Consider the following 13,318-nt stretch of genomic DNA (forward strand, 5'->3'; position numbering starts at 1 on the left):
TTTGCTGTATGTATTTACGTTTCTGCAATAAATGAGTCAGAAGATTTCCTTTGGTACTTTGTCCTTATTGATTACCATACCTGCTGGAATGTCGAATGAGGTAGCATCCTAAGGAAAACAGCATGTCCAAGCTTCAGAAATGACAATGCTTTGGCTTTTATTTTGAGCCATGCAATTTTTCTATGCATTTTTCTCCTTTATGGAATGCCGTGTTGAGATGTATAACCTTGAAAGTGGATATTATCATACAGAACACTTAAATGTGGGAAAAGATAATATTTGCATTGTTTGTGTCTTATACACCACTGCAGTGAAATGCGGGTTATATATTCACTGAGTAATTATTTTCTACCGTATGAACACTATAGGGAAATCATCAAGAAGACAAGGATTCCAGTCTTGCTTCTTCTCAGCATAGCTCAATCTGCTCTTGTAAAGGGTCTTCAGAGTTACTCCATCCTACTCTATTTCCCTTGAGAGTATCCTAACAGGTTTTTAGAGCACAGGTTATTTGGAAATGCCTCTTTACTTCCAGTCCTTCTCAAGTACAAATTTCCTGTGTTACTTTCTTGCAGGGTTCAGACCAGGTGCTGAACAGATGAGCTTGAGCAAAAATAAGGAGTTCTGTTCCTCAGAGATAAAGAGCCAAAGAAGTCTACTTGCAGTAAGGCAGGTACCAAGAACTTTGCTAATTAGGGTTACAGCCAGGGACAAAGCATACTTGTCATTGTTTTGTAACTGTTTCCAGGATGGGGCACAGGGACGTAGAGGTTGAACCAGACAGTCCCAAATGAAGGGGAAAGAAGAGGATTGGGACTTGTTTAGTCTTTCTCCATTTCCTTTCACATAAAGAAGCCTCATCTCCATACTGTTATTGTTAAAATCCATCACGGGCCCAATGCTGCAGGGATAAAAATGGGGGTGTTGGGAAGTTTGTTTTGTGACTGTCTTTGCTAGTCTCACTTGTTCAGTGGCAGTTACAAAGAAGACTCACAGTTCCCATGCACTGCTTTTTGTTCCAGGGTGCAGTAATATAATTCCAGGTTGAAAGAGAAGTTCTAATATGTTACTTACCAGGACACCTTGAGGAAACTTCTTGCCATGGCGCCACCTGCATTGTGCAATCCTTATTTTATGGTTTCTGTTTTGGCTGATTCACATCTCCTGGGTTTAATGTTTCTTGTGTTCATGTGGGCTAGGGATCCACCTTTGATCCAACGTGTTTGTCTTCTGGAAATCTGTGCTCTACTGATGAGTACTCATTAGATGCTTGAGAACAACATCAAGCGAGGCCGTCTTTTTGTTATTTTTAAATTGGTTTGTTGTTGTTTTTGTTTGCTTGTTTTTCTGGAAAATACCTGCCTGGCAAATAACTGCCATTATTTTAGGTATTGTGAAATGTGATGTGGCTTTTATCAGAAACTTGAGTTCAAGTGCTGTTTTGTGCTTTTCCGTTAAATTAACGTGACACTTTAAATTGTAGAACAGTGGAGATGGATGAAATCTGAAGAATGAACTTACTGCTGTTGGATTGTTACACAATTACCCAGATAGAGACCGAGTCATTTTTAGTTTATATTTGTATGACTTGTCATACCAGTGTTCACTCAAAAAATAAGTATGGCTGCAGGAAGCCTCACTTTAGTATGATTAAACAAAAATAATAAAGGAGCTTGCCATGCTAAAGGCATAGGATTTGGTGATGAAATTGGAAACATGACATAAAATGTCTTCAATTTGGAAAAAACTGTGTTTATCCAAGGACAGATTGACCACAGGATTACCAAATGTCAGTGGTGATTGCAGCTTTACTGAATGATGCACTAGGCAGATCCTCAACCTCTGTAAACTGTCCTAGCCCTAAGAAATTCAGAATAGACAAGAAATTTACAGGTGTCAATCTGACCTGCTATTTCTTTGAGTGAATCTCTCCTTTTTCTTCTTTTTATTTATTTATTTTATTTTATTTTTTTAAACTAGCCATCAGCTTTGTGTCTTTATCTAGTCATACATCAACCCTGGTGTTTCTGTCTATTTGTTAAGAACTGGATGAGTTTGGGTACTGCAAATTAGAGCTGAACCCTGGTCAAAAATCAGGCCTTTTTAATTTTTAACTTCAGTGCTTAGCATGCATCTTTAATGTGTAAGCAACATGGCTGTTTGTTCAAAATTACAACTTTAACAGCTTTTCTGATTGCTTGCTTATAGCAAAAATCAGGCAAGTAACCACTTCCTAAACTATATTTTGAATTAAAACCAGAATTCAGTGAACAACTGTATTACCTATGTTTTTTCTCTCTAACATTCTAACAGATGTAATGTGCGTCATCTTAAAGATGAAATAATACACCAAAAATCCCTAGATCTAGTTCAGTCAGATAATGTTCAACTGACGGTCAACGGGAAGCTAGGAGGGAGATGTGTGCTACATTGGCGAAGGCAGTTTTGGATATAGTTACAGGAGGGCCTTGAGGTATTTGTTCTTGCAGCTCAAATCTTGCTGAAGTGCTGTTTGATCATGCCCAGCAGATCAAGAGTCCCTATGGCTGGGTGATGGGTGCCATGGTAAGGTGAGAGGAGAAAATTTTAGATAAAGTTAAGAGAGAACAGCATTATCCTGTGTTGGCTCCTTAGTGGCTGTCATTCTTCAGCAGTGAAGCATCTGAGCTTTTCATTTAGTTTCTCTTGAAACACAAAGAATAATGAGTGGGAAGGGCTGGCCCACTGTCTTTGGACAGGGCTTTCCCTCACTGTCAACAGTGTCTCCACTTATTTCTGTTTAGAATCCTTGTTGCCTGCAACCCTCTGGGAAATGCTGATGTGTCGAAATGGTAATGATGAATGAGGCAGGAACATGACTTGCACATGCCAGCTGTGTAGAAGTGAAGCAGGTGCCTCTCAAAGTTTGCTTCCCAGTCACCCCAAACATGCAATGACAGAAGTGTGCATGTAGCTCCCAAGCACTGTCTGCCCTGTCTGCGTATTGCTGGAGAGTGAACAGCTTTAAACCACTTCCCTTCTAATTAAGAACGGTCAATCTGTGTGTTGGCTTTTCAGGCACCCATCTGTACAGAGCGGATCTGCTTGCACTCCTCTGAGGATCTCTTCCTTCCCTCCCCGTTGGCGTTGTTGGGGGATTAAAGCAGCGGCGGCCCCATACACAAACGCAGCTGGTTCCGTTTGGTCAGCCTGAGCCTTGCTGTGAAACCACGACAAGAATTCCAGTAAGTTGGCAACACTGAAACACAAAGAAAACAACAATAGGAAAAGACCTTCCGTGCAGAAAGGAATGTTTCAAGCACTGTTCTCCTACAGTGAAAGGAAGGAGGGTGGGAGGGAGGAGAGAGATTTGAAGAGGGCAGGTTCCCCTCCTCCCCCAGCAGCTCTGGATCTTGTGATGGAGAGATCTTATCCTCTCTTTGTGATTCAGAGGTGCCAGGAAGCTAATTGAATATTCTGATCTGCCCCCAGTGTTTCTTGTGGCTTGACCCCGGTGCTGTGTCGTACCACTACACCAAACAGCCCTGAACCTGCATAAATCACAACCTTGCAAAAGCCTATGCTCCACATCGTCTCCCCCTTCCCTCCCCCCTAGCCCCCCTTTTTTTACCTTGATAGATAGAAAACCTTTACAGAAAGGTTTAGGGAGCTTAGTGCTCTACAGATCCTAGAGGAAATATCGCAATCTGCTAATAAACAGCAACATGTTCCTCTGCAACTTTTGCAAAAATAATGCAGGCATCTCCACCCCTTACTTGAAATTGCAGTCCAAAGCAAAAAAAAAAAAAAAAAAAGAGTTAATGTTTTGAAGTATCACTTAAGTTCTGCTGCAGTGTCAGCAAACACTCATTGCAATGTAATGAATGTGGCATGAAACAAACGTAAATAATATATGGAATTTATAAAGGTGAGATCATTAAAATTAATCTGACAAGTTTCTTGCAAGACAAATAGACCCATCTCTCTCCCATGGTGTGGGAGAGTAGTGTGCATGGTAGTGTCTTGTTCACATATGTGTGTGTGTGAACACGTGCATAGAAAGGAACGGCATGGCATAACTAAGTTTTCTAGTATTTCTGAGCAATATCAATGTAATTTAGCTTCCTTTAGTTTGTGTGATGCTCTTGCTCCTGCAAGGAAAGCCTCCAAAATGTTTGCACTTTTCCCAAGACTGCATTCCATCCTGAAGTATCAGGGTATCTCTATCTTTCCCCGGTGATACCATGCCTGTTCTACCCTTGTTAGTAGGTATATGATTCCTGAAATAGCAGCAATAAAACACAGGCATTTCACATGTGCTGTACACTGTTAGAACCAGAATAAGGTGTCTCTGGCTGATATCTTAAGCACTCACAGCCAAAGCACTTTACCAAACTGATTTTATCTCCGTAGAAGGTGCAGAAATAAGTTTCATTGCTACAGTTTTCCTTTTGCATTTTTTCTGTGAGGAATAAAAAAGTCCCAACTTCTAAGCTTTATCCCCTGCATTGGTAAGGAGGTATTTCTAAGTTGTTAAGTACACTTTTCTCGTTTGGAGAATACCCGTGGGATGCTAAAACCTGGGATGTATTTCACTTGCAAACCGAAATTCCCCTGAACTACTGACTACATTCAGTGTAGCACCACGGACCCCGCTCCCCAGCCTGTGCAGAGCGGGACTGGCCGCATCCTGCCTCTGCTGCCGGCGGGGAAGGAGGGGCAGAGGCAGCCCGGGGCTGCGGGGCCTGGAGCGGTGCCTGATTCCCTCATGCTAGTTCCGGGGCCGCCGGGTATAAAGAGCTTTATGCAATGTCTGGAGGGTGGGAGTTTATAGAAAACGCGATGCCTCAACAGGCGAGCGCGCCTTTCTTCTGCAACTAGCGGGGCAAGAAAAAGATACGGGGCTCCTTGCGCGCTGCCCTGCAGTCCGGCACCCCGGCGTCGAGCGGCCAGCTTCTGAGGGAGCTGGAGCATCCCAGCCCGGATGGGACCTCACCGTCGGATGGATGGAAGAGCAGCAGCTGCCTGCAAGCTGCTCGTTTTATTCGCCGTATGCGTAGTGCGGGGCAGCTGCCAAGGTAAGCGCTGCGCTCCCGGCACCCGGCGAGGGGCTTCCAGGGGGCGCCTCCCCGCCCGGCGCTTCGGGCGGACAAGTCCCAAGTGGGCTAACGGGGCCCGCTCGGGCGCTGCCGCTGCCCCTCGGGAGCGGGAGCCGGCGCTCCCCAGGAGCCCTTCGACGGACTTGGTTTCTCTGGAGGAAAAGGCAGTAGCGCCTTAAAAGACAAACACCACAGACCCCACCGGCTCTGTAATTTCGTTTCATCTCAGCTTTAAATTATCCCGGTATTATTTTTTTTCTGAGTCTTGCAAACTTTATTTATTTATTTATTTATTTTTTCCCCTGCGGGTTGCACAAGGCAGCACGCCCCGGCTGGGCACCCCGCGCTCGCGGAGCCGTGCGGGGTCGCGGGCGCCGTCGCGGGCTCTGCGTGAGGTGAAAACGCCCGGGGCCAGCGGGCCGGGCCCCGAGCACCACACGGCGCGGCCCCGCGGCCGAACTTTGTCTGCGGGCTTTGCCGTCGCTAGGCGACGCGGCTGCATGTGACCCGCCGCCGCGGGCCCTAAGCCGGCCGAGGGGGGCGGCCTCCGCTCGGGGCTCCCCTCACAGCCCCACACAGCCCCGGCTCCGCGCCCGCGGCACCGGGCTCCGGGGAGCCGGAGGGGCCGAGCGCCTTGCGGGGCCCCGGGGGTGAAGCGGTGGCGCTGCTGGGTGAGGGGTGCGTCTGCGCCTTCAAATTGTTAATCTGCTTTCCTCGCTCAACTCTTAGCTTAAGCTCCTTAGGCAGAATCAAGTAAGTAATTATACAGCAACTGCTGCTAGCGGCTCCCGCTTGGGAGCAACGAAAGAGGAGATAGCTAATGGGCTGCAGGAGACCTGCAAAAGCCCTAGCCAAGGAGGTCACGCTGGGCAGGGAGTTAATCCGACGCCCTGTTAGGTTACACTGGGCAGAATGGAAGCTGCAGAGCTGCTCTGGAAGTGCATTTCTTTGCTCCGCTCCCGCGTTTCACTCTTCAGACTGCCCAGTAAGTGACATGACTGAGGGAGAGGGAAACTCCGACCCCTGTCTGTAGGCAGTGGATGCGCAGAACATTTCACCTTGCTGGTTCCTCTCGCTCCCCTCCCTTCAGGGCAGTAGAATAAATAATTGTGCAAGTGAAACAGTATAGGTTTTGTAACGGCATACCCGGTACCGATAAAACACCTGGATAGCAATCTTGGCCACACTGTGATTGTTACTGTGAAATACTTGGTACCCTTAAGTTGAGCTCCTTGAATGTTGAGATTGTGTCAGGCCCTCATTTCAAAAACAAAACAAAAAAAAATGAAGAGAATCATGCAAACAAATCCTAGGCTCCAAAAGAAATCAGTGAAAATTGTATTATCTTGACTAATCCTCAGTATTTTCAAATACGCTTCCAGTAATATTTTTGAAGTTCTCAGGCTGGTGATACCTGAACATTCCCATTATGCGCTGGATGCTTCTAGAACGAGTTTCATCTGGATACTTGCTCAATTGATCCTGTCACAACTCTTCCTTCATTGAGTTAACTCTGGATTTGCTGAAATTAAATATAGCACTTAAAAAACAAATAAAAATGCCCCCTCTTGTAATGGCCAGTAATACAGAGCCTGGTTCTGCAACCTTTCCTCTCCAGGCCTTGTGGCCTGTAAGGTGGCTGTTACCAGAAGACATTTTCACTGAAACCGAAAAAACCTACCTAAGTAGAGATAGTGTCAAAAAAAGCATCATGGGACTAATGTTAATGTTTGTTTTGAGGAATGGGAAAGTACTTAATGCTCATAGTCACACACTCCAGACACTGGATGGATGTTGCATTCTCAGCAGTTTTGCAGAGGGCAAATGAGATCACTAGGACAACTTTATGGTTGAACAATGAGTTCTTTAGTCTTACTGCAAAGCATATCAGATCTGTATACTCATGCAGTGTTCCGCACAGTGTCTGTGAGTGCTCTCACCTTAACTGACATGGAAGGCTTGTTGTACTTTTTTTGAGGAGATTTTAGTACCTGAAAGTGGTTGAAGATTTTTCTGTTCTTAATGGTTCAGTGCCAGAAGAACTGTTAGTTTCTTTATAAATTCATTCATATATATGAAAATCACATGTAAATCATTCATTTAAAAAACAAACTGGTTTTCTGTTTTTTTAAAAAAAAGTACTCCTCTCTAGACACAAAATACTAAGAACATTATTTGTAAATCTACTATATTTAGAATCTCTACTGCCCATATATTTCAGTTGCTTGAATTTCCTTCGTTGGTCTTCTTTTTTTTTGGTGTACCTTAGGTCCTGATGACCTACTTTCAACGCAGATGATGTAAATCTTCCAAAAATAAATGTATTAGAATTAAAATAACACTAATGACTTCATAAATAATTAAATATTTTGACTTTGGTGTTGGTTTTTATCACCAATTCTATTAATTTAGTGCATGTTACAAGACAATGCTAGTGCTAGTCTCACCTTTTTTCGGATTTGCACATACTTGCAGTGAAAATTTATCTTTGCTGCAATTTATTGCAAAGTACCACTTTGCTTTTTTAAGGCTAGACCTTCCCTTTACTGTATAGTTTACAACATCTAAATTGGGGTTTGCCACCCCCACATTCCCCCAGCCTCCCTCACTCCCCTCGATTTGTGTGGATCTTTTTCTTTAGCACTTTTCATGTATGGCATGGAAGAAGACAGTTTCACATTGCTTTGAATCATATGAAATCAGCAATTTCTTAGCAAGGCTATACTTTCCTTGCTGATAATCATAATATTAGTGTCAACTTACAACTTCTGAGAAATGCAGCTGGAAACCTAAGCATTCTCACTAACAGTCTTATTACATGTATGCTAATTTTTTGAAATTTTTGATTCTACATTGAGCTAAGACGCCAGAAGATCACAGCTAGGTTGACTTCTGACATTTATTTTTGTTCCTTTTTTAATAACTCATAGTTTACTGACGCTTTTAGAAGTTTTCTGTTCATACCAAGTGTGAAAAACTTTCCTAAAGAAAGGCAGTTACCTGTTCTGTAGACGTCTTGTCAAAATATGATTTGCCCAATTGCTTTGCTGTAACACAAAAGTTAGTGCATCAAATTTGACGTAAGTCTTAAATCTCTGCAATGATAGATCATCAGTTTAAATGTGACCCAGACCAACGTGACTAAAATTTGTCACCATTAATAGGTCTCAATTAGTCTACAAGAATGATAGCTATTTTAAGACTGAATCTGTATGGTATGATAGTATATCTCAGAAATCATAATGAATGGTTGCATGAAGTTGGCCAGTAATGAATAGGTATGGTAAGTCCAAGTAGATGAAACCTCTAACAGCGCTTTCCAGAATGGCATGGAGAAACATGCTCTTCCATCAAGTATTTTGAGAGTTCGATCTCCAAATTAATAATTTAGTGTGTTTTTACAGATGCTGCCTTCATTCAAATCTATTTAATGCCTGTGGAATGATGTATAGTGACATTGCTGTAGGCGACAGGCCAGAGTCAGTGTTCATACTCCCTTGTACAGTGCTGTGTATGCTTAAATGACAGAGAAGTCTCTCTGTAAGATTATGCCCCTGCCAAGACCCACTGTCTGAAGACCTTGAATGAGGCTTTCCTCAGGGACCAAGGATTTGGGAGTAATGAGGAAGGATGGCAAAGAAAATGAATGTGACAGTGCAATCCCTACTTACAGTTTTAATAGGTATGGTGCCTTACCTATGGGCTGCAACATTCATCATAATCCTGTGCTGATATATTTTTCTTGGTTTCTCTTGGTGATGTACTTTTACAGAATCAAGAGCAAAACTCCTACTCAGTTTGTGTACCTGGTTCTGAACTTGTTTCTTTCCTGAGGGCTAAAAATTTAAAAGTACATCTCAGTGAAACACATTGTAATCTTCTGGCATTTTAATTAACGAGCTATAGTTCTGTGTACTGACAGTCATCTTTTTTTGTAAGGCTCTTTTTAATGAGTAGTTCTCTTTTAATACATCTCTTGATTTTTCTTAATAATTTACTATTTCTGTATCCTGTTCAGCAAAGCATAGCAGGAATTTGCTAAGTAATCAGGTAAAGTGAAGAGTGGGACAACCCCCAAAATTTTAGTTAAAAATTGAAGGCAGTAATTGAATGACACTTGGTTAGATTTAGGTTCTGTGCCAAATGCTAGAATTACAGTAAATAATTAAGCTAAAGGAGTCAAGACAAATAGAGAGAGAGCATCTAAGGAGATTTCAGCTAAGATAAATGTGTGATGTATGTGTTGCTTCAGTTTCCCTGTAAGACAAACTAAAACCTTCTTTCATATATTGAGCTGATTGGAAATTTGAGCAATGAAATCCCACTTTAATCCAGATTTACTCTCCATGTGTTTTACAGGAAATGAGCAAAGATTCATTTGGGGAAAAGGTAGAATGCAATTTCATTAAAGCCTTTTAATTCTTCTCCTTTTGGGCTTCCTGGATTGACATGAAATCAGTCACACTGTTTGGAGCCTTTCCCCTTCCATACGCCTTGTTGCACTGTTAGATTTTTGTCAGATCAAAGCCCAGTGGTGTTTGTTTTTAACTCCTCATTATTTAGCACAGAAACTGGAGGTTCTTTTGTCAAGACTTTTCTTACTGAATACTCTTATTTTTAATTAAGCAATAATCAGACATGTTTTAGAGGTAGTTTCTCAACTGGGAGTATTGGATCAAATGTTATTCTGTCATCCTACAAAACTTGTTCGATCTGAGAGCTTGTGAAAACTCTTCAAATGGACAAATAACATGAAACTTTGAATCGTATTGTACTATCACTTCTTAAAGCAGGAGCGTTTAATTGTTTCTCCTCTTTTAGAGCTCTACTTAATAAGTGTTGGAACCACATAGCACTTTGGATGTTTCAAAGGAAATTATACTTTCTAGAAGGTGTCATTGTTGAAAAACATTAAAGGTCCCTTTTAATTAATGATCTACACGTTGACATGTATATAAAAAGAAGTTTATGTTTTTATTCTTGATTAGGTCACTGTTGCTAATTAGCTATTATAAACAGATAATTTGTCAGTGCCTTTTTAATGCTATACACTGAGTGTGGCAAATAAAGACAGACTTTTTTTTCAAATTACTTAAAAATAAAGTGCTTCTTCATATAATTTAATAATTGGACTTTATTCATAAAATACCTTGAACTGTTTGTAGATGAAGAAAGAACAAGGGTTCTTCTCAGTAAAGTCAGCGCAACTCCATTGATTTCAAAGAAATTACCCCTGAGTTGTACTGATCTGAGAGATGGAAAATAGGATTCAGTGAAGAGTAAACATCTCTTTTAATAGCTTATTATTGCTTGAGATCCATTTTGAAGTCCACTTTCTTATGGTAATGTTCATTTTATTAACTGTTTTTTGTTCCTTTAGCTCAGCACATTTTAAAAACAGTTCAAGAAAATGAAGTTTGATGAGTAAGTGTAGAAATGTTTAATGGAATGGATAGCCTTTAGTGGATTCTATAAGCTTTTACTGTTGGTTTCAAGCCTTTTAATGTTTTCTTTGTTTTGCAATGCTCGAAGTAGATTAGAGATCTAAGGATCACTGTTACAAGTTTTGCTTTGGATTGATAAAATGGCATAGAAGAGTTAACGGAAATTGGTCTACTTTTATGTCCTGTTATATTTTACCCTTTTAACATGAATAATTTGTCTTTGTTTCGCATTCAAGAAGTAAGATCTTCAGCAGAAGGGCACTGTAAAGCAGTGCTCAGTCTGCCCAGTTATTTGCTCATGCAAGCAGGTCATGATGCCACCACCTGCTGAGTAGAATCAGAGAACGGGGGTCCATTCCAGTAGGGTCTGCTGTGGATGAGGACTGAAAGCTCGTGTCTTTGTCAAACAAGGGGAAGGACAAAGGTTTTAGGTGTGCTCTTTAGCATCTCTACAAAAACAGTTGGTGTAATACACAAGATATCCCAGAACTCCTATATTCACATTTAGAATCTGGGTGATGCTTTTATCTTCAGAAACCATTGTGCACAGTAGCAACTCAGCTAAACATACCAGAGGGTTTAGTTAGAGGAAGTATAGGGCTTGCAGAATTTGAGCGCATACATGCATAAATTGTGTTCCCCCAGTTTTCCCAGAAATGGGAAGTTGACTTCACATCAGTCAATACCAGTGGGAGACCCCATTTAGATCTGACCAAGCCCGTGTCAGGCTTTGACACCAAAGGGTACAGTTTCCCAAGATGTGATGAGCCAATTTACCAGCTCATTGCTGCTGAAAGCAGGAGGCCCCTCTCCTCTCCCTCCTGCAATGTCCCAGTCCCTTGTTACTGCCTGGGTTCTTGCTGCTTCTGTGGTGCTAGCACCACTGCTTATCAAACCTCTCAGCAGCTTTCACTTACAAGACCAGTGGAAAACTAAACCAGGTCTAGGGAACTAGATGGCTTGGTGAATTAGGGCAGCACACAGAAAGGCCTGGTAATCAGCAGAGTGTGGAAAACCCCAGCATCCAGTGGAAGAAGGAGCAGAGTTGGAAAGAGGGAGAGAAAGAGAGACCCTTTTTTGCATGGTTGGTAGTAAGTCAGTGGGTTTGGTCAGCTGGCCATGCAATCGCTGCTTAATGCTACTGTTAAGTGCAGATAGGAAATGCTTGGCTAGCATGCTAGTGACAAGAGTGGTCCCGTCGGGGCTATAAAGAACCAGTGTTAGCACTGCTGGAAACCCTTTTGTAAAGTTGTCTAGTGTAAACAGATGGCTTGACTTGAATGGGACTGCTCACGTGTTCACTTTTGAGCAGGATTGTAGGGCTGTTCTCAACCTTCAGTACAATAAATGAGCTGGATGATAACCAAGTGCTTGGAATGCTGCTGCAGTGTTGCAGCGTTAGTGGCCGTCTAGCTGAGTTACTGAAAAAGCAATTTGTACTACTGAGGTATAGCAGGTTTCTAAACCATTTCACTTGGAACAAGTGAGTTCCAGTTTGTGTCTGACGTTAGTGACTGAGTTTGTGGTGTCTTCCGTTATGTACATAGCAGATGTTTTGTTAGCTTTGCAGTTTTTGACTTTTCTGCATGAAGTCAGCCACAGAATGCACTTTAAGGCCTGACTGACTGTCACTGGGAATGAATTTTAGTTGCCAGTATTCCGTAAAGTTACCAAAGTACTGACATTTCTTTTGTTACCTCTGCAGTGAGGTAACCTGAAAGACATAAAGTTATTTAGTGGAGTAATTAAACTGGGCTTCCTTAGTTATTAATCTGAGCCTTGGCAAATTCCTGTTGGCTGACCCAAGTGGGAGATCCGAATAGAGCTCAGCCACAGAGCAGTGCTGCCCTGTCTGTGCTCCGGCAGGCAGACTGTTGGCCTCATGAGGGGTTCTGCCTGAGCGAAGGCAGCAGCAGTAACAATCAGACTCCTTTGGCACTTTCATTAGAAGTGACATTGTTTCATGGGATTTGTATTATAATTGTAGACAATTGAAAAAAAAATATGATTTAACAGTGGAAATGTTAAAATGCTGATGGCATTCGTCTTTATTAATTTTGCAGCTTTTTAACTTTACTAAACCAGCCACACACCACAGAAGCCACTTTAGAAATGGTTATCTTATAGTACAAATTTAAGAAACAATAAAGCTTTAAAATTGAACTTTAAATCCTTTAGAAATCTGGGCCTTTTTTTTTTTTTTCCTAAGAAAAAAGGAAACTAAAAGACAAATAGTTAAAATCAGTGAAATAATGAGTGGCAAAATTTAAATTAATGAAGGGTGAGATGAAAGCTCCAATCTTGACAAAATGCTTTATCCATACTGAGATTTTATTGCCTATTAGATAACAAAAATGATTCTTCCCTGGTTTTTGTTCGGTCTCTTGAATAAAGATGCTTTAGCAATCAAGTACTGTCTTTTTAGGTGTGCAATACTTTTTAACTTGTTGGCCTTAATTTTTTTCTCATAGAGTTGTAGAATTCTCAGACACTTGAATCCCAAGAAATTTCATAAGGCAGCAGAGAGAGAGAAAGGGAGAGCGCCCCCAATTATTGCCCCTCTGAGAGAAAATCTCAGTCATTCTATGTTTGTATAGAGATGCTGACTTTTTGGCTAGCAATATACCAGGTGCGGTTGCAGCCTTGTTCCTAGCAGCATTTGGACAGACTGATGGAGCTATTGCTATGAGGAAGGGGTTATGATTTAAAGGTTGCAAATCTGTAGGCAAACTCAGAGGGCTGGAGTACCTCTCCAGGCTGAGGGAGTTGGGGTTGTTCAGCCTGAAGAAGAGAAGA

General features: G+C 41.8%; 1 protein-coding gene across 1 annotated transcript in view; it reads left to right on the top strand.

Annotated features, from left to right (window-relative positions):
• Positions 1-4,799: 4,799 nt before the first annotated feature.
• Positions 4,800-13,318, top strand: part of LRP2 (LDL receptor related protein 2) — a 118,204-nt gene continuing 109,685 nt past the window's right edge. The window contains 1 exon segment of the mRNA XM_040562367.1: positions 4,800-5,057. Within this exon segment, the coding sequence (XP_040418301.1) occupies positions 4,964-5,057 (94 nt within the window). The 5' untranslated portion in view covers positions 4,800-4,963.

The sequence above is a fragment of the Cygnus olor genome, chromosome 6 (genome assembly GCF_009769625.2).
Source record: "Cygnus olor isolate bCygOlo1 chromosome 6, bCygOlo1.pri.v2, whole genome shotgun sequence".
Classification (NCBI taxonomy): domain Eukaryota; kingdom Metazoa; phylum Chordata; class Aves; order Anseriformes; family Anatidae; genus Cygnus; species Cygnus olor.